This window comes from Gopherus evgoodei, chromosome 12 (assembly GCF_007399415.2).
Source record: "Gopherus evgoodei ecotype Sinaloan lineage chromosome 12, rGopEvg1_v1.p, whole genome shotgun sequence".
NCBI lineage: Eukaryota > Metazoa > Chordata > Testudines > Testudinidae > Gopherus > Gopherus evgoodei.
In genome coordinates, this window is record NC_044333.1 from 11,718,665 (window position 1) to 11,739,306 (window position 20,642).

The following is a 20,642-nucleotide window of genomic DNA, read 5'->3' on the forward strand; positions in this document are numbered from 1 at the left end:
TAGTTCCACACGTGCTTAACTTTATTCACAAGTTTGTGCAGGGTCAGAACCACACTGAGATTACGGACGTGTATTCCTTGAGGAATGAAGATCATCTTTTTTGCTCTTTGTTGCCTTAAAGTGAAGGAAAAAAATCAACATACACCTCTACTCTAACACTGTCCTCGGGAGCCAGAATATCTTACCACGTTATAGGTGAAACCATGTTACATTGAACTTGCTTTGATCCGCTGGAGCGCGCAGCCCTGCCCCACCCGGAGCGCTGCTTTACCGCATTATATCCAAATTCGTGTTATATTGGGTCATGTTATATCAAGGTAGAGGTGTATGTGTTTTTTGGAATGGTAGTGTTATGCATCTGTCATGCAGCAGACATGGATCATTGGTATTTGTTCTTTATCTACAATTTTTCAATTAAATGTACTCAAAGATAAGTAATTCAGTGAGTACATTGTTTATTATAGCGTAGGTTCAGATAAATGCAAAATATCCATTCAGCTCTGGGTAGCCTAGTTTTTATTTTGCTACCTTCTGTAGGTGCTGTTTTTCATAAAAGTAATCTTGCAACTATTAATTCAGAGAAGAGGACTGTGAATTGTGTCCATCTGATTTTAGATTGATCTGTTCTGCAAGCTATGGACTGTCATGAGTGTCTCAGAACTACAGAATGGAAACAACTCACTAAAATCCCAAATGAAAGGGATTTGGGACAGTAGAAGATGGGAAGAGAAAGAAGAGAAACCATCTCAGTCAATAGGGAAAAATAAACAAATGTTAATATTCCAGCTGCTCTATCTATGATCCTGCTCCCTAGCCCTTCAAGAGAAAGCGAAATCAGTTACTTAAATATACTGTGGAAAATTTCCAAGTAAGTGAAAAGCAATTTGATTTACTATGTGAAAGCTATACAGGCATCTTTAAAGGATAAGGATAACCTTCAAAGGATAAGGTTTAATGGTGCTACAGAAGTGGGAAGTTACCGGTGTTTCTTAAAAGCCTCATGCAGCTTTGCAAGTTGCAGATTGCCAGCCTCTGCCCAGAAACACAATCCTGCATCTAGGGCTACGTCTACACTACAGCATAAAATCGAAATTACTAAAACCGGTTTTATAAAACCGATATTATAAAATCGATTTTATGCGTCCACACTAGGGCACATTAATTCGGTGGTGTGCGTCCATGGTCCTAGGCTACCATCGATTTCCGGAGCGGTGCACTCTGGGTAGCTACATTAAAGGAATGAGACCAATAACTTCGATTTCCGTCCACACTAACCCTAAATCGATATAGTTATATCGATTTTAGGGTTACTCCTCTCGTTGGGGAGGAGTACAGAAATCGATTTTAAGAGCCCTTAAAATCGATTTAAAGTGCCTTATAGTGTGGACGGGTACAGAGTTAAATTGATTTAACGCTGTTTAAATCGATTTAACTGTGTAGTGTGGACCAGGCCTAGGTGAAAAATGGCTAGCAAGGGGACACTGAGCAGAGAACCCCAGACAGAGCCCATTGCTCCTCAAATGTGCCAAAAGAGTAGAACGGAGTGGTCCTGTTGGTATCCAGGAAGTAGGCAGGCAGAGCCCACTGCTAAAGGACCTCCCCCCAGCCTAAGGGGAGGATCCACAGGTCCGTGATACCAAATAATTGCGAGGGACAACTAATGAGATAACAGGAATGGGAGTGAGGTCACAGGACTAAACGAAGGGACCCTGATGGGGACACCGAGCAGAGAACCCCGGACAGTGCCCACTGCTCCTCGAATGTGCCAAAAGAGTAGAACGGAGTGCTGGAAAGCAGGTCTATCAGCCCTAGAATGGTGAAGGTGCTTTTCTCCCTGAGTTGAAAAGAGGTTACTTCAGGGCAACTAGGGACATCTGAGTCCAATTAAGGGCTGCCTGTGACCTTTAAAAACCCCTCTTCTGGTGAGAGAGGGAGGAGGGATGAGAAACAAGCTGTAGCAGAGCTACTAGCAGCAGGGAGAAAAGGCTTCTCCTGGGTGGAAGGCTGCTGTCCTCCCTATAAGGGAAACAACCTGATTAAGTGCTGTTTGGGAAAGGACTGGCATTTCTTTCTGTGCTATGAGCTTGTTTCTTTGTTTGGCACTCTCTCTCTCTTGCATATGGCATCTGTCCATAAGCCATTTTAAGGCCTCCTCTGTGACATTGTGGCTATCATCCAATTCACTTCTGAATCCATATTTGGGTTACTGCGTCATGATGTGTTTGGTTTGGATGCTCTCACTGCAGTCACATGGGGAGAGGGTCTGTGATTTTTCCATTTGTGCATCAAGCAGCTGCATCTTCCATGGTTTGTCTTGATACAGTTCATTGTGGTCCAAAGTCTGCGTGGCAGGTTAAAACTGGGAAGGCGGCTTGTTTGGAATAGTAGATGAAGTCCAGACAGTCTGCTATTCACTGGCCAGATCCAGAGACATGAGGTGGTCATGTGTGACCCATAGCATTTTTCACAATTTCAGGCGGTGTTGGGGTTTATTATCCATAACCTCCTAGATGGGAAATCTTTGTAGCATTTAAGTTCTCATGCTGTGGCTAGATCTTGAGGGATAGCTGGAGGTTGGACGTTTGCTAATACAGAATGCTACAGCAGAGGCGTTAATTTTAAAGTTCATGTGATGATTTCCATGTTCGGTTTCAGCTGCCTATCCACAAGATGGGCATGGCAACTTCTTGTCCACACCGATGCACAAAACTCTGCAACTGAGTACACCAGGGCTAATGCCACGATGTTCACAGCACCAAGGCAGTTGATCCTCAGCTTCTTCTGCCTAACCTGAAGAATGTTGGTACAAGTCTCTGGTTTAGAGGCTTCTTTCTTGAGGTGGTCATGAAAGTCAGTCTGCGGTCAAGAATGATACCAGGATATGTGGGCTTTGGGTCATAACGTGCAGTTACACCAGAAAATGGTACTGTTAGAGTGTTTTGTGTGATTCTGTTGTCAAGGTGGAAAGCAGAGACTACTGATTTTGCCCATATTTAATCTTAGTTGCTACTTTTGGACGTACACCTCCATGATCTAAGGTCAGAGGTAAGGATCACTTCAAGTTCTTTAAAGGTACAGGCCTGAGTTCATCAGCAGATCATCAGCATATGCAAACTTCTGTGCCATTGTTTCAGGCATATCACCAGTGTAGAAACTGAAGCGGGTTGGAGCAAGTACAGAAGGTGATAGCTCTCTTATTCAAAGGGTGTGGGTTGATAGTTTGACCTCTGAGGTATGTATGCATTCTTCTGCTGTTAAGCATGGTGTTCAGAAGCCTGAGAATCTGCACACAGGGGATATACACTCCAGACTGGCCAGTTTCAGTACCAGCTCATCCTTCCAGACTGTGTCATATGCTGCTGACAGATCAATGAAAGTAATTCTGATCATGAGTTTTCATTAGAATCCAGCCTCAATGTCTGTAGTGAGGACCAGGACTTGGTCACTGCAACTTCTGTGGAGGCAAAAACCTGCTTGATCCTTGGGTAGACTGGCATCCCCAGTGGGCCTGATTTGGTTCAGAATCATATGTTCCATCATCATGTTGGGGGTGCTCAAAGGGGAGATTGACCTATAACTGGAATGGTAATCTGAAGGTTTTCCAGGCTTTACAAGTACAATGACCTTGTCTTCTTTCCACACATGGGGGATTACTCCAGTCTCCAGCATGTTGGTGAAAAGCTACATTATCCATTTCCATGCCAGTGATGCAGATTATATAGGAATTTAGGAGAGATACTATCTTTTCCTGCTGCTTTTCCCCTTTTTGTGGCTGCAATGGCTGCATTGGTATCATTAGCAGTGAATGGCCCAGACCATTGGGACAATGGAATGCATGTGGATATCATCTGCTGGAGGGAGCTGCTGCTGGATTTGTCTGTGATACTGTTTGTCCATTTGCTGTTTTGATGTCTGCAAAAGTTTAGCAGTGATGGCACTGGCTTTCATCTGCCACCTAGTGGCATTTGTGGGATTTGCAGCTCCCAGGTATCTGAGCAGGTTCCAGGCATACTTGCTCAAGAATGTGAAGATGTTTTTGTTTTGCTTTGCTTAAGTGCACTACTTGGGCCTATCTTGTAAATATTGAAAAATAAACCAGAGTAAAGAATTAAAAAACACCTGGAGTCGGAGAGGGACAGGGAGAAATGCTGAGGCCAGTGAGGCAAAGGAGGTGCCTTGCCATAAGGCTAAATGTTTAGATGGAAGTCTTAAATCTACAGCTTAGTTTAATGGATAACAATCACAATGTGTGCATCTAAGGCATTTGAAATATATATATCCCATGCAATTTGGGGCTTTGTACTTGGCACAGATGTAGCATTTTTCAATATCCTGGGCCAATATTTCCATCAGACGTGCCTTCAACCACGCTAAATATATTTTGCCTTAACCAGATCTCCATGGATATATATAGAACTGCTGACTGTCAGTGGCTGTCAGCGGCGTAGGTGCTGCAGTTCTGTACAGTTGTATCCTTGTATATTTCAAATTAGTCAATGCAAAACTCATTTAAATCATGTACAAAGTTTTCTGTATTAACCAACATCTCATATTGTTCTCTTTAAAAAGCAGCCCAAACAGAATGTCAGAGCTAGCTCGGTTTGACAAGTGTGTATTCTGTGAATCTTAGAATTCATTCTCCATAATCTGAGCTCTCAGTAAAATTTCTCAGCCTCCTGCTTCTAATGATAATCGTTGACACATCATCATTTAATTGTGCCTTATATAAAAACTGAAACATGTATCTACAGCTGTGATTTTCCCCAATAAATTCTGTGGGAATGTAAAATTACAAAACTACGGCCAATTCTAATCTCAGATACTGGGCATGCGTAACCCCAAACCTATAGTAATAACTTTTTATTTAAAGGAAACTAGGACTTGAGGTGCTGCCTGTTGTTGAACTGAGATTAACATCAGAAGCTTAGTTGTGTGTTCATTGCAACACATTTAAACAAGCAAAGCAGCCCCAGATATTACACCGATTCACTTGAAATATAAAGTTACGTGTAATTAAAGAGACGGGGAAACATCCTGCCCAGACCTCGCTGTGCAGTTCTACTCTAAAAGTCTCTAAAGCTGGCATCATGTAGTTTCATGTCCATCTGCTCTGTCTCGGGGGCTTGGCAAGGATGCTGATATTAACACCTTAGAAATGCCTATAAATTAATGATTGTCTTTCAATGACTGTATCTAATTCCATCTGTCTGTAAGTAAAAATGTGTTTTATATCTGCCAGCAGGCTCTGTGCCACCATCTCATGGTGGGCTCTGAACATCATGCTGGCTTTCTTTGTTTGCATGTTATTATCTGTAATAAAGATTGTGCAGGATAAACTTTGCCGTTGATTATACCTCTTTGCCTAAGCAGTTAGGCAGGGCTCATCGGGAGGGTATATGAACATCTTACAACATTAATTTACTAAACTTTCCAAGAGGCTCTGTGGTGTTTGTGTAACCCTTTGTTTTGAATGTAATTGCATGGGCGAAATTGAGGGAAAATATTGGCCCTGCAATGGGAAGTTCAGGCCCAAACTACTGTTCATCGAACCTAATGAGACACTCGGTGACGTAAAATGAGAGTTGTATCCATGTCTTTATTTATTCAGTCTGTAGATGGTGCAGCAGCCAATGTAGAATCCAGCTCCTTCTGATTGTGAATTCACAGAAGAAGCAGACCTGCGAAGGAGGAAGTGAGTGCCTTTACAGTCACTCTTCTGATCATGTATGCTCTTTAAATTTCAGTTTGGATAAGGGGAATGAGCAAAATTTCAGGCAGATTATTTTGTCCCAATCAATTTTCTTCTCCCTATCCAGCACAGATGTGTGCTGACTCATTGACTTCATTGGAATTGTCTAAAGTGCAAGCTGTGCCACAACGCCATCCAGAACCGCTTGGTGAAAGCCATCGCACCAGACATGAGGGAGGTCGCAGTGAACTGCGACATCCCTGGTACCGACAGCCAGCCGCGACCAGACGTGGTCGTCACTGACGAGGCCCAGAAAAAGATCATCCTTGTTGACGTCACCGTCTCCTTTGAGAATGGGACTCCGGCCTTTCGTGAAGCCCGAGCTCGTAAGCTAGAAAAGTACGTTCCCCTGGCCGACACACTGAGAGTGAAGGGCTTCGAGGTGCAGATGGACATCCTGATTGTCGGAGCCCTGGGCGCCTGGGACCCCTGCAACGCGCGTGTGCTGTGGATCTGCAGGATTGGTCAACATTATGCCCGGTTTATGTGGTGCCTCATGGTCTCAGACACCATTCGATGGTCCAAGGATATCTACATCGAACACGTCACTGGCCACCGACAGTACCAGGAGGAGTGAGCCAGAACGATACCATGCATCAACTACGAGAAAGGGACTGAGACTTTTTCCATTGGACCATATGAACTGGAACCATAAACTCACTGACCATTAAATCTAACCAAACAAGGCTAAATCCATCCTCATCATCGTATCCACTCATTATACTCCACATCCAAACATAGCCATTATATGAACTTCATACCCTCATATCTCAATGTCTGTACTTTGCCTCAACAACCTTTTACCCACAATCGAGGATATTGCAAATTATGTATTCCTTACAACACCTGATCTTAAACCGAACTTCGCACCCTCAATAATCTGTACGCTATTCCCTGATAACCAGAAACTTCTACGCTTAAACTCTGTACTGTTCACTTTTTTAAAACATCATCTTAATAAAAAATTTAAATCTGCAAGATCAGTCCTTTAAGACCTGCTTCTGCTAATCTGACCTGCATGTGATTCCTGCTTTTAACAATGGGTATTGTGTGTTTGAGAACTGCAGACTTTTTCTCCTCCTTTGAAAAACAGGAAAACAAAGGTGTTTGTAGGTCCTTTCCTCTGTCATCATTTCTGCTTTCCCTGTCCCATCAGTTCTCAGATCCATATAGATTAACATAAAAATCAAGGCCACTTCTTGCTGCTAGTAATGGGTCCTAAGATGAGCAGGAAGGTAACCTACAATTTTCGTGTTCACCCACAGATGGCTCCTGCCCATCTCAAACAACCCTTTTAACTAGCTATGTAATTGCCACTTGTATCACTCTTAAGTAAGGATTAGTATTTTCAGTGAAGAAAAATTAAGATGAACAATAACCTGCATTAGCCAGTATAACAGTACGTCCAGTTCCTTTCCTCTATGCTCAGTCTGTTGTTAGATCCCTAGTGCCCTGGTTGAAATTCCAGTTCCCTTTCAACCTAGGTACTGCAAAACAAAGTTGTTATGGACAAGTAAGCACTTATCTTTACTTATGGACCAGCCTCTGAGCAGTAAACAAAGCCATTAACTTTAGACAAAAGTAATATCTCACCCTCAAATTTGCATAGTTTCCTAGAGGCAAATTCTCTCTTCAGAGATGCACGTGCAGTTCCCCTTCCACAAGAAAATGGGAGTCGTGGGCATAACTGTGAAAGCAGAAGTTTTTTCTAGCTGAGAGAATTTCAGTGCAACTGCTTCAGTGAATGGAAATCATGCAGTCTGGTTCTTCAAAGCCCTGCTTTTTCTAAGGTAGCCCGGATGCCTCTGTTTGGTATCTGAAGAAAGGATATAATTCTCTGCCAGGCTGTGTGACCCAAGAACCTCTTAATACCAATTGACAAAGCAAGAGAATGCAGAGAGGTTACAGGGATCCCATTGAGTCTCATATGTACATTATAGTTTACCAAAGAGTGCCATGTGAGATCTTACATGAAAGCTGGTGGCACACTGGTCATCAATATCATTATGAAAAGAATGTACAGATACCATGTGACAAGTTACTTATATAATATGTTCTTAAAAGTGTGCGGGCATGGGGCAGGGCAGGGCTTGGTCACCAGAAAAGGTGAAAAACAGTTTTTCTGTCTATTGAGATGTTTATCCTTGTATCTGTTTACATGTAAATTGAGTATTGCCTCAACACAATGGGCTTTTTATCAGCAGTTTGAACTGAATGCAAAAGATTGCAAGAACTTCAGAAAGGTACTAACAGAAGGAGAAATAAAGCAGGGGAAAGAACCTTATCTTGAGGTCTACATCGAAGATATGCTTGAGTGTATTTGGGGGGCAGAGAAGATACTCAGGTCCCCTTCACTGAAGAAGTGACAGATAGAAACTTGGTTTCATGAAAAAGGGGTCTTAACCAGGTGTGGTTGAAAACATGGTAGGGAACTTTGGGTAACATAAACTTTAGATAGGAGGTTAACCTATTAGTTAAGTTTACTCTTGGGAAACCATTTTATGATTTTGTTTTTACATGTAATTATTTCCAATATTTTTACCCCTTGGCACTTGAATCCCTCTTCTTTAATAATAAACATATTCTTGTGTTCACTATAAATATATGTAAGTGTTGTGTGTCAAGCAAAGTGGTGCTCTTGAGCTGAAGCTTACAAGTTGGTGAGTGTACTGTTCCTTTGGGAATAGCAGCCTGGTAATACTGTGAGTGTTCTGTGGATAAGGGGGGGCTGTAGCTTAGAGTGACCAGATGTCCCAATATTATAGGGACAGTCCTGATTTTTGGGTCTTTTTCTTATAGAGGCTCCTATTACAACCACCACCACCCCCGTCCTGATTTTTCACACTTGCTGTCTGATCACCCTATGTACGCTGCAGGGAAGGCTCTGAGGGCTGGGTGGTAGTGGTGTGGGCCTATTGCTACCTGTGCAGACAGAGTGCAGCTTGCAGAGGCCTGGAAGGCAGTGCTTGTGCTGCCAGAGGTGAGGCTGTTGGTTGCAGAGACCTGTCCACAGCAGGCACAGACAGAACTACATCACACTAAGGACGGGTGGTGAGGTACTCCTGGGCAGCATTACACAGACCCAATTCCTCTGCAGAAGAAAGGGAAGAGGAGAAGGAAACCCCTCACCTGACTCCCTTCTGGCTATACGGGATGCCACAGATATTAAAGCTTGTCCTGCAGTACCCCTCACTTTGTCAGCAGGAGTTGAGCCGCTGCAATCCCTGTTGCTTTTTTTAGGATAGCACCATTGTGTAGAACACCTCAAGCCTAATGATATTAAATGGAAACCACACAATACAAAAATGAGTTAATGTGAACTTGCATAGTAACAGTCACTTCTGATCATCTTCCTACTTTCCTGTACTATGCTGCTTTAGTGCCCTAGAGATTACCCTTTCTACCTCCTTTCAAACTTGTGGGGCTAGTCCAGCATCCAATGAAAGATGATTATAGTTCTAATAACTACTTCCATTTTGTGTGAGTATGTGTGATATATAAGGGAGACATAATTCAACCTCAAATTGAAGGGCTAGGGAAGAAAATTCTCCTTTAGGCCAGGTATCCTATAATTGACAACTTTGGGATGCTTGCACTTTTGTGTGGAGCAGTTGATACCTGCCACTGTCATACACAGGATACTGGCTATATGGAACATTGCCACTGGCCTGATCTGAGGTAGCAATACCTGAGTTTCTAAAATCCACAGTAGGGGTGGATTTTCAGAAGTGCTCAGATTAACTCTGCTCCCAGTGAAGCTGCAGGTAAAACTCTCATTGACTTCAACAGGATCAATGAAAATCCCACCCTAAATATTTGAGTTATTTTAAAATGATTGAGAAAATACATTTATCTGGCCAGAAATAGGGAAGTGAGAAAATGCTTCATAGCAAAACAAATGAAATGCCCCAAATCAAACACAGAGACCCTTCTGTTATTTGTTAACACTGTGAAAAGATATATATAAAATTTAGATGATAGAAAACTGTTTCCTTCCTCAGAAGCCTTTCCACCTATCTGATCTGCTAGGGGGTGCAATTGTTCTGGCTTTCCCCAGAGGTGGCCCATCAATACATTTTGTGTTAAGTGAACTGAGAAACCTTCATCCCTCTTGGCAGCAATAGCTCCACAGCATGGCTCCTTAAACCCAACTAATTAAAAGTAGAATAATTATTCGGCTCTTGTGAACAAAGAGTTCTCCCTCTTGTTTGTCTCCCACTTCTGTTCACTACCAGTACCTTTCGACAAGCTGGACATTGCTCTGTTAATAGTGTCAAATCCTGCTCCAGAAGGCAGGATAAGGTAAAAAAACACCAAAAGACTGGGTTCCTCTAAGAGCAGGAAATCTCTAAAATAGACTTTCTTCCGCTCTTCCTGCCCTGAGACTAGTGTTTCCCATGGGCTCCTGTGTAGCCTGAGCACTCTTTCTCTGTCTAATGGTAGGAACTAAAAAGTGCAGTATTACAGAACGTTTAAATGGTCAATAGTTCACAGAGAGTCAAATTCTAGACTTAGGGAGTCTTTTTAGCCCTAAGTCTAAAATCAGGCTGGATTGAGTCAATAGTGAAAAGTCAGCCATATAGTCTCTTCCCTATTCTTTTCTGGTGACTTTATGAATTTTAAAGAATTTTAACCATTAATTTAACAACAATAAGGTCAAATCCTTATAATTTCTTAGATAATTTCCCCAAAGAAGTGTGAATGCTTAACTAAAGTGTTAATAAAGAAGCCTAATCATAGAATTTTCAATCTAGACATTATTAAAAGGACACTATCACTTAAAAATAAAAGTTCTCTAATGCTTAAGTGAAAGAGTAGAAAAAAATAAGTTTTCTCTGTTTTGTTTATTTGCTGACAGCACTTTTGGCATAGTCTGTAAAAGCAGCAAAGAGTCCTTTGGCACCTTAAAGACTAACAGATGTATTGGAGCATGAGCTTTCCTGGGTGAATACCCACTTCGTTAGACGCATGTGATATTTGGCATAGTCTGTTTCCCCAGGATAGTGAGTTACTCAATTCTCCATTTGCTTGTGTGGGTCTTTCAGACTGCAGCATGGAAGAGGAAATATAAAAACATGAATGTGAAACCACCAGAAATGACAGAAGGATATAGGGACAGGTCAAGTACCAGAGACTCTGTTTAAGTAATTTAAAATACACTTGATTTTAAATCAACAGTGTTTCTTTAATTTGTTCACGGCTGATAATCTGATTGGAATTTGGGATTAGAAGCAGAGTTTGGGTACAGAACCACCACTGTTTTTCTATCAAACACAAATTTAGGGTTGCAAACTCTTACAATTTTATCACCAGTCTTGCAATATTTGGTATTTTCTAAAGTCATGAATCATGCAGTTATGTGAGAATCACAGTTTTCCTTTTTAAAGAAGTTTTTATCTCCAGCTGCAAAAGTTTGAAAGACAAGCCCAGAAGGCAAATACAAAGAATCCACAATTTAAAAACAAAAACAAAAAACCAACTCATTATTTGTAAGCTAACCATGACATTTTGTGGCCTGACTCATAATTTTTGAACATTGATGTAGGCAATATTGCTGCTCTGTTCAGATTCAGCCATATTTACCAGTTCAGCTCTAAAAGTGTTTCTGGTAGAGAATTTGGGGAAAAAATTACTGAGTAACTCCCTGTCTGTCCAGCAACATCCTCCCCAGTTATTGCTAATAACCCTCTTGAATTAAGAATCCACCTTCTCCCCATAGTTAAAGTCCTGGGGTGTAGGACCAATGAGATGCTCCCACTGGCCCTTAGCACTCTCTGCCTCCCTGGAGCTCAGCAGGGACTGTTTAGCTTCTGCCTCCTTCTGATAAGTTCCATTTGGGGAGGGTTGGGCCAGAGGCATGTTTTATCACTGATCTGGCCCTAGAGCAAAGCTCCAGGGGGCACAACAGTGGTAGAGTCTGTTCTTCACAGCAAGAACAGTGCTGTTCCCTAGTTAGACAGAGAAGCTGTGAGACTTGCAAGCAAACTGGTTTAGCTTGCTTGTCTCCTGCTTCCCCTAAGCCAGCCCCCTTAGGTTCCGACAATTATTCTACTGATCTGAAAAATCAGCCCAATAGAAGGGTTCATCATGTCCTTTCTGTGCAGGAGACTTTAGCAGAGAAGACTAATTCCCTTCCCTCTCTTTGACTGTCTCAGGTCTAGCTGCAGGAAAAGGAAAAATGTTAAGTGTCTGAGGCACCTGGCCTGCTGTAGGGCTGCCCGTTCTCCCCATTGGTCTGCCAGGCCGAGGCTTCCCCTGGCTATAACCATACCCCTTGGATGCCGGCAGAGTCTGTAATGCAGCATAGCAAGGAGGTGAACAGATGGTCTTTGAGTGGGCATTGGGGCAGAGGGGGACTCTGGTAGAGAGGAAGATATTGTTGATTTAAGTGCTCCATCAGGCTTTGTTGTGCTTTGCTGGGGTAATGGGCTTTGCCTTTCTCCTGGCAAACGGGCCTTTTCCCTTCTCCATCAGTCCTGCCATAGCTGTCCTTTCCCCTGCGCCCTACGGCTTTGACTTCTCCTAAGGCCTTGTCTCTCCACCTCTGCCCTGAACACCCCTCTTACTGCCCCTTCCCTTCTCCTGCCAAAATTCTGCTCGTCTCCCTTAGATCCTTTTCTTTCCACTCTCCCTCCCACTTTAGCATTGCTGAATGGGGTCTCCACTCCCAACCTGGCATGGCTGAGTGGGGTCCCCCAGTCCCTTCCCCTCTCCCTATTGCTAAATGAAAGTCTTCTCTCAATCTCTCTCTGCTTAGTGCAATTCCTCTGATGGCCCTCTTGCGGAGTGGAGTCCCCCCCAAAATCCTCCACCCTCTATTACTGAGTGGAGGCCCCCCTCCAAATTCCACTTGTGCTTCCCACTATTGGGCTGAGTCCTGTCCCAAAGTCCACTCCTCCTCCTCTCCCCCACCTCGCAGAGTGGAATCCTCCCAAATCCCCTCCTCCCCTTCACAGCGTGGAGCCTCCCCAAATCCCCCATTGCAGATTGGAGTCCCCCCAAGTCCCCTCCTCTCCACCATAGAGTGGAATCCCCTGGAGCCTCCCTCGCAGAATGGAGCCCCCCAAATCCCCTTTTCCCCCTTGCAGAGGGGAGTCCCCCAAATGCCCTTACCTTCTCAGTCAGAGTGGAGCCCCCCTCTGCATAATGGAATCCCCTCAACTCCCCCCTTCCCTGTCCTTGCAGAGGGGAGCGCCCCAAACCCCCTCCCGATCACAGAGTGGAGTCCCCCTAAGTCTCCTCCACAGAGAGGAGCCCCCAAATCCGCTCCTGGTCACAGAATGGAGTCCCCAAAAGTCCCCCCTGCAGAATGGAGCCTCCCAAATCCCCTTCTCCCCCTCGCAGAGGAGAGCCCCCGAAATCTCTCCCGGTTGCAGAGTGGAGTCTCCACAAGTCCCCTTCTCACTCACAGAGGAGAGCCCCCCAAATCTCTCCCCCTCTGGGTCGCAGAGGGAGCCCCCCAAACCTCCTCCCAGTCTAAGAGGGAAGCCCCCCAAATCCCCTTCTCCCCCCCGCAGAGGGGAGCCCCCCAAATCCCTCCCCTCTCGGTCGCAGAGGGGAGCCACCCTCAGTTCCCTTCTCCCCCTCGCAGAGGGGAGCCCCCAGCCCCCGGCAGAGGGAGCCCCCCAGGTCCCCTTCTCCCCCCCCCCCAGAGCGGCGCCGCGGCCGGCGGGCTGGGTGGGGTGCCGGCGCTGGGCTGCCGAGAGGAAGTGACCGCACGGGGCTGGAATGCGCAGCTGGCGGGGGAGCGCGTCCCGCCCGGCTGGCAGCGATCCGCGGGGAGCCGGAGTGGCGAGCGGGGCCCCGCCGCGATGCCGCACTTCACCGTGGTGCCGGTGGCGGACAAGCAGCGCGGGGACTACGACAGCCTGGAAGGGCTGAGCTGGGTGGACTACAGCGAGCCGGGCGGGGCGCGGCCCCCCCCGGACCCCTACGAGGCCGCCAGCGCCGAGGGTGAGTGGGGCAAAGTTCCCCCAACTTCCCCGGCCTCTCTCCGGGATGTGGCGCTGGGTTGAGGACTTGCAGCCTCTGCTGGGGCTGTGCGGGGCGGCGTCTCCCTCGCTCTGGGTCTGGGAAGGGGTCCAGCCAGGCCAGCTATGAATGGAGGGGACCGGTGTCAGGATGAGCACAATGACCCGGGGACAGGCGATTCCTGCCCCGTGCAGACAGAGGGTGGTGTAGCCTCGGGAGAGAGGCGCTTTGAGTGTGTGTGCAAAGCCCAGCTGCTCGCCAGGAACCACGTCTAGTTCCATCAGCTGACGCTGCACGCTCCAATTCTCCTTTCATGAGATTGAGAGAGTGAAACTCCATCTTTAAAAAGCCCTCCCCCGAACAGCTCACCTCCACTGGCCTGTTCGCAGCTCGTTAAAATCTCTTCTTTAGTTACAGGGAATGGGACTACTCCTGTGAGTAAAGTTACTCATTGCTCGAGTGTGGGCAGGATCATTGTCTGCTCTCGTTCAGTGTTCCTGCTGTGCCCAGTATAATAGGACCCTGATTATGCGTTGAGCCTTTGGCCACTATAGTAATGCAAAATACTTTAGGAAGCTAAGACAACAGTAAAAGAGCCATGCAGTACTGGAAATGATTCACAGACTTGTACATGCGTATTTATTGTTGGTAACTAAAAAGCTGCGTGGATGGAATATTTGATTCTGGATTTTCAAATCTTTCCTTACCACTGTTGGTAAATCTGTCTGTAACAGTGAGGTTTGCGATGTTATACTACATTGTAAAGATTTACTGGGTGAAAAATCTTGCCTAGGAAGTGAAAAACAAACAAAATAATCACAGTGACTAACTATTTTAGCCTTTTGTAGCCTAAGGATGCAATAAAAAAAAATGAGGACTCTGGTGGCACTTTAAAGACTAACAGATTTATTTGGGCATAAACTTTCGTGGGAAAACCTCCCACTTCTTCAGATGCATGGAGTCAATGCAATGTTAGTACAGTATGTGAAAATCAATTTAGAGGTCACAGTTTTGTTTTTAAAATGACAGGTGATGGAAGTTATTTTTGTTCCGTTTTCTTAGAGATGACCTCATGCAATTGTATAATGGGCTATTATCTAGAAGGGGTTTTTAAAATTAAGTAATATGCTGTGGCTAGCCACCAAATAGTAGTTATAGCTAGCCTGTCTGTGTTGCACTGACATGCAGCGAGAGACAAGAAATATTTTTAGTTACAATGGTTTTGCAGAAAGATGCTATGCCCCTACAATTAAAAAACTAACCCATCCTTCGCTCCTGGCCCCATTCCCTCCCCCTCAAAGCAACTTTTGCTCTCAATCACTTGTTGATAGTTTTTGTCTTGAAATTTAAGTTTCTTAATGAGGGAGATTATAGAATTTGTGGCCTAATCCTGCACATGGAAGGATTTTTCATGATTTGTGATGAGAGTGTTAAAAGCTGACATGAGTAAATATTTAAGTGCTCTCAACTAAATAAACTCAGGATAGACACTGTAGCTAAATAATCTAATCTCACGTTACTGTTAGCTTTTCCTACTGTGGTTGTGTTCATTCCTTTGGTCAGCAGGTCTGACAGCTATTTTTTAATGTAAAGTCAGTGCTTAAATAATGTAGCAAATACTCTGTGCATTGTCTCTGGGCTACTTTTACAGCTGCTTCTGTTAGGCACAACTGCTTCTCATTAGCAGTTAATTTATTTAAAGAGGCAATCTCTTTGGAGGGAGGGGGCCTACCTAGGGTGACCAGATGCCCTGATTTTATAGGGGCAGTCCTGATTTATGGATCTTTTTCTTATATAGGCTCCTATTACCCCCCATCCCCGTCCCGATTTTTCACATTTGCTGTGTGGTCAACCTAGGCCTTCCCTGGGGGCTGATGGTGGGGAAATAACATTTTAATTAGGCCACTGTTCAACTGGTTGCTGATGTCACTGTTTAGCCTTTCTGCATGTTTCATCGTGACTTTTAAAATGAAATGGAATTTAAAAGACTTAAGGTGGGTGACAAAAGTGACTACAACAACACTGCAAGAAACAAAGGAATTTTAGACAAGCAAAACAAATAATAATCTAGCTCTATAAGTGATCAAAACAGTGAGGCTCCAGATGCAAGTGACAACTGCATTCCAATATGCCAGACCAAGGTGTGTTGTAATAGCTGTGCACACTTCTGGGATGCTTAATTAGTGTGCCATTGTAAAATGCCTTCAGGAGTAAAAATCCTTTCACAAGCATAGCAGGGGGGATCTCAGTTCAAAAGCTTGCTATGGTCTAGGAAGGTCAAGCATGATTCTAGGTTTTTTAGAACTTTCTAAAATGAGTTATAAAATGCACATGCTGGTGGAGTTCAAGCTGTTCAGAACTGGATTTATCGGGCATCCAAGGTCTTTTGAGGGGCAATTTCCAAATACTAATCTTGGACCACAGAAAGAACCCTCCCAATCGCACTCTCAGGCCATGGCTACACTTACAGTTCTGCAGCGCTGGTAGTTACAGCTGTGTTCGTACAGCTGTGTAGGGCCAGCGCTGCAGTGTGGCCACACTGACAGCTACCAGCGCTGCAGTGTGGCCACATTTGCAGCACTTGCAGTGCTGTTGGGAGTGGTGCATTGTGGGCAGCTATCCCACAGAGCACCTCGTCCCATTTTGGCGCTGTGGCTTGTGGGAAGGGGAAGGAAGTGTGCTTTGCGCTTCCTGTTCCAACGCCCCGTGGTGCTTTGCTACACATTCCGAGCAGTTTGGCGGCATTGTGATTCTGCAGCGTGATTTCTGCGGTTTTTGTTATAAATGGAGCCTGAGCTGCTGAGGACCTTGCTGATGAATGTTGCCAGCATATCACGCATGGCAGTGGAGCTATTCCTTCAGCTGCAAAGTGACAGTGAGGAGTCAGATGATGATATTGAAACGCCTGACGCTCAAGACACTCAATTGCTTGTGGCAGTAACAGACGTGCTCAGCACCGTAGAACGGCGCCTTTGGGCTCGGGAAACCAGCACTGAGTGGTGGGATCACATCGTCCTGCAAGCCTGGGATGACGAGTAGTGGCTGCAGAACTTTCGGATGAGAAAAGCCACTTTCATGGGACTGTGTGCTGAGCTCTCCCCTACCCTGCGGCGCAGGGACACGAGATTGAGAGCTGCCCTGCCAGTGGAGAAGCGGGTGGCTATTGCAATCTGGAAGCTGGCAACTCCAGACAGCTACTGATCGGTCGCGAACCAGTTTGGAGTAGGAAAGTCCACCGTTGGAATGGTGCTGATGCAAGTTTGCACAGCCATTAATCGCACCCTGCTAAGAAGAACTGTGACTCTGGGGAACGTGCAGGACATTGTGGATGGCTTTGCACAAATGGGTTTCCCTAACTGTAGAAGGGCAATAGATGGGACGCATATTCCTATTCTGTCACAACCCCACCTGGCATCAGAGTACGTTAATCGCAAGGGGTATTTCTCTGTGGTTCTGCAAGCGCTTGTGGATCACCGTGGGTGTTTCACTGACATTTACTTAGGATGGCCTGGAAAGGTGCATGATGCACGCATCTTTCGGAACAGTGCCCTGTTCAGGAAGCTGAGGGCCAGGACTTTTTTCCCAGACCGGAAGATCACAGTAGGGGACGTCGAAATGCCCACTGTGATCCTTGGAGACCCCGCTTACCCCTTAATGCCTTGGCTCATGAAACCGTATACAGGAAAGCTTGACAGGAGGAAGGACCGGTTCAACTACAGGCTGAGCTGGTGCAGAATGACTGTGGAGTGTGCTTTTGGCCATTTGAAAGCCCGCTGGAGGTGTCTTTATGGGAAGCTAGATTTGGGGGAAAGCAGCATCTCCGCTGTTATATCCGCGTGCTGTACCCTCCATAATATTTGTGAAGGGAAGGGTGAAAGATTCAGTGAGGAATGGACCTCCGAGGTTCGACGCCTAGAGGCTGAATTTGCAAAGCCAGAGAGCAAGGCTACTAGAGAGGCCCAGGAAAGGGCTTCAAGGATTAGGGATGCCTTAAGGGAGCAATTTGATGCTGAGAGCCAACAGTAATGTTTGGTGCCTTTGCTGTGTTCCTTTCTACCTTGGGGTACAGTATTTACCACTTTCTGCAATAATAAAAAGTATTGTAAAAGCCATAAAATCCTTTATTCAAAGTTCAGTACATAAAAGGCCAGGGGGGTTAGGGTGGTGGACTGTACATTCAGAGGTTTGAATATGTCCTGTTTGGATTGCTGTTCAATGTCTGCTGCACTTCAGGATTAATATGCTGCAGAGTAATGGGGGTGGAGTGCACAGGGTAAGGATTGTAGTTATCAGGGCTGGTAGGTGATCGTACAGGTGTTGGGGGCAGCTGGGGGTAATAAGAAACTGGCTGCTGGAGAAAGGTGTTTTGTGCAAATACTGGGGAACAAGAAAGAGAGCTTCAGGAGGGTTGTGGTTTACCACGGTACAGATCTGCCTGCATGGCTATGAGAGACTCGAAAGAGTCAGTTTGGCGAGCCAGAAGGCTTATCATGTGCTTTGAGGTTTTTTTGGTAGCCAATTCCTTTCTCCTGCTTTGTGTTTGCCTCCACTCATACGTTTTCTCTCTCCATTCCTGCGTCTTCCTACTTTCTCTGTTGTAGTGATTCATAACTGCTTTGATCAATTCTTCTTTTGATTTTCGCGGATTTTTTCTCAAGTTCTGCAAGCGACGTGAGGCCGGTGATCCGGCTGCATTAGTCAAGGTCACTAAAAAAAACAGAGATAGAAACATGTAATACACAGAGGCTACATTGTTTATTATCACACAGTGAAGGAGTTTGTAGACTTTTTGTAGCATCATTCCCACATACCTAACATAACACAGAGAGGCCAGGGAAGCAAAGGCATGGCGAGCAATGGGGTGAGTGTTTCTGCCCCGACTTCACCTGGGAGGGGGAACTGACTGATGGCTCACTGGGGTTTATCTGCACTGGGTAGAGGAGGTAGCTGGTGGCCTGCACAGGGGACAGCAGGGAACATGAAGCTGGCGAGCTGCTGGCGGGGGGGGGGCGGTCTGCGGAACTACCGGGCTGCTGGGGGGCGGGGGGCGGAACGCACCGCGGTGCTGGCTACCTGCTGGCAGGGGGGTGGGGAGACCAGAACGCAACACGGTGCTCGCGACCTGCTGGCGGGGGGAAGGGACCGCGAACCTGGCACCCTGCACTGAAGTATCCCTAAATTCTCAACAGGGTTTCCTACTGCCAGATATATCACTGCTGCGTGTTACCTGGGAAGAGAGGGAGGGTCTTCTACAGCAATGTGGATTCCGCCCTGGCCCCTATGCAGCTTGCCTGTGTGCAGCCATGGTCCCCCCACCCCTCGCTGCGCAGTGGATCGGGCGAGTTAGCCTGACCGGGACAAGGACCACGGTGGCTCTCCCTATAAACTTGCGAAAGCACATTGCCCACGCTCTGGCTGCAACTTTTCAAGAGATTACCGAGGCCGATTACAGAGACGTGATAGAGCAAATCAATGGGCTATTCCACGTTTAGGCATGCATGCAGGCAGCCATAACCCAAACCGTCCTCTCTCAAAACATAAAATCTGCTTACCCCGAGCACGCTCCTCTGCTTCTTCTTCACCAGCAACTTCCCGCTGCTGCGACTGGCTAGCCTCCTCCTGGCTTGAGAAGAGCTCCTGGCTGCATGCCTCCTAGGACTCTGGGGTGTCTCCCTCCACGCCAGTAGCCTCACTGTCGGCTTCCTCTACACCCTCCCCCACTTCTCCCTGCTCTGAACTCTCCATCGTGGTCCTAGGATTGGCAGTGGGGTCACACCCAAGTATGGCATCCAGCTCCTTGTAAAAACAGCAGGTCATGGGGGCAGCTCCTGAGCGGCGATTTCCCTCACGGGCTTTGCAATAAGCACTGCGCAGCTCCTTTACTTTTACCCTGCACTGCAACGCGTCCCGTTCATGGCCCCTTAGCAGCAAGGACTGTGATATCTGCCCATAGGTATCATAATTTCTCCGGCTGGAGCGCAGCTGTGCTTGCACAGCTTCCTCACCCCAAACACTGATGAGGTCCTGCAGCTCGGAACTGTTCCATGCTGGGGCTCGTCTGGGGCGTGGAGGCATGGACACTGATTGATTGATTGATTGCACTCCACACCTGGCTGAGCAAACAGGAAGGGGATTTTTAAAATTTCCGGGGCATTTAAAGGTGGGGTCAGCTGAGCCCAGGGCAGTGGAGTGTGCTGGATTACCAGAGAGGCTTAAAAGGTATGCTGGGATACCTCCTTATACCCCGGAGGTCAATAAAAGCGCTGGTGGGATCCACACTTGCTGACCAGCACTGGATCACCAGCGCTGGAATCGCTACACCCGAGGCTCGACCGGGTGTACAGCCAGCGCTGCAACCAGGGATTTGCAGCGCTTGCCGTGCTTTGCAAGTGTGGCCACATCCTAAGTTGCAGCGCTGTAACCCCCTCACCAGCGCTGCAACTCTCTAGTGTAGCCATGGCCACAGTCCAAGACCAGCACATCCTTAGGGCTTGGCTACACTCGAAACTTCAAAGCGCTGCTGCGGGAGCGCTGCCGTGGCAGCGCTTTGAAGTGTGTGTGTGGTCACTGTGCCAGCGCTGCAGGTACTCCACCTCCCCATGGGGATTAGCCGTGCTCCCAGCGCTGGGGCATTGTTTACACTGGCGCTTTACAGCGCTGTAACTTGCTGCGCTCAGGGGAGTGTTTTTTCACACCCCAGAGCGAGAAAGTTGCAGCGCTGTAAAGAGCCAGTGTAGCCAAGGCCTTAGAAGACTTCAAATACAATGTCGAACAGAACAATTCCAGTGAAAGCAACAATGGTATGGTAGTGTGTGCTTACTTTCACACACCCCATTCCTCACCATAGAAGAGAGTTTCTCTGCTTCAAAGAAATGTCTTTATTCATACACATCCTTCTTCTCTGCCATATAATCTACAGTCT

General features: G+C 46.3%; 1 protein-coding gene and 1 long non-coding RNA gene across 6 annotated transcripts in view; both read left to right on the top strand.

The window, feature by feature from the left end:
• SLC12A4 (solute carrier family 12 member 4) overlaps positions 1 to 20,642 on the top strand; it is a 114,648-nt gene that overhangs the window by 12,000 nt on the left and 82,006 nt on the right. Inside the window, exon 1 of one of the 5 annotated variants that reach the window (XM_030582053.1) lies at positions 13,508 to 13,702. The exons of 2 other annotated variants lie outside the window; for them this stretch is intronic. In XM_030582053.1, the coding sequence (XP_030437913.1) occupies positions 13,561 to 13,702 (142 nt within the window). In that variant the 5' untranslated portion in view covers positions 13,508 to 13,560. Of the gene's footprint in view, positions 1 to 13,507; positions 13,703 to 20,642 lie in introns of those variants that run through there. 2 more of the 5 variants (XM_030582050.1, XR_004002838.1) reach the window with 2 other exon arrangements.
• On the top strand, positions 628 to 8,312 carry LOC115660550. The gene is made up of 3 exons (XR_004002839.1): positions 628 to 868; positions 5,609 to 5,724; positions 5,817 to 8,312. It is a non-coding gene; the product is annotated as an uncharacterized LOC115660550 (long non-coding RNA).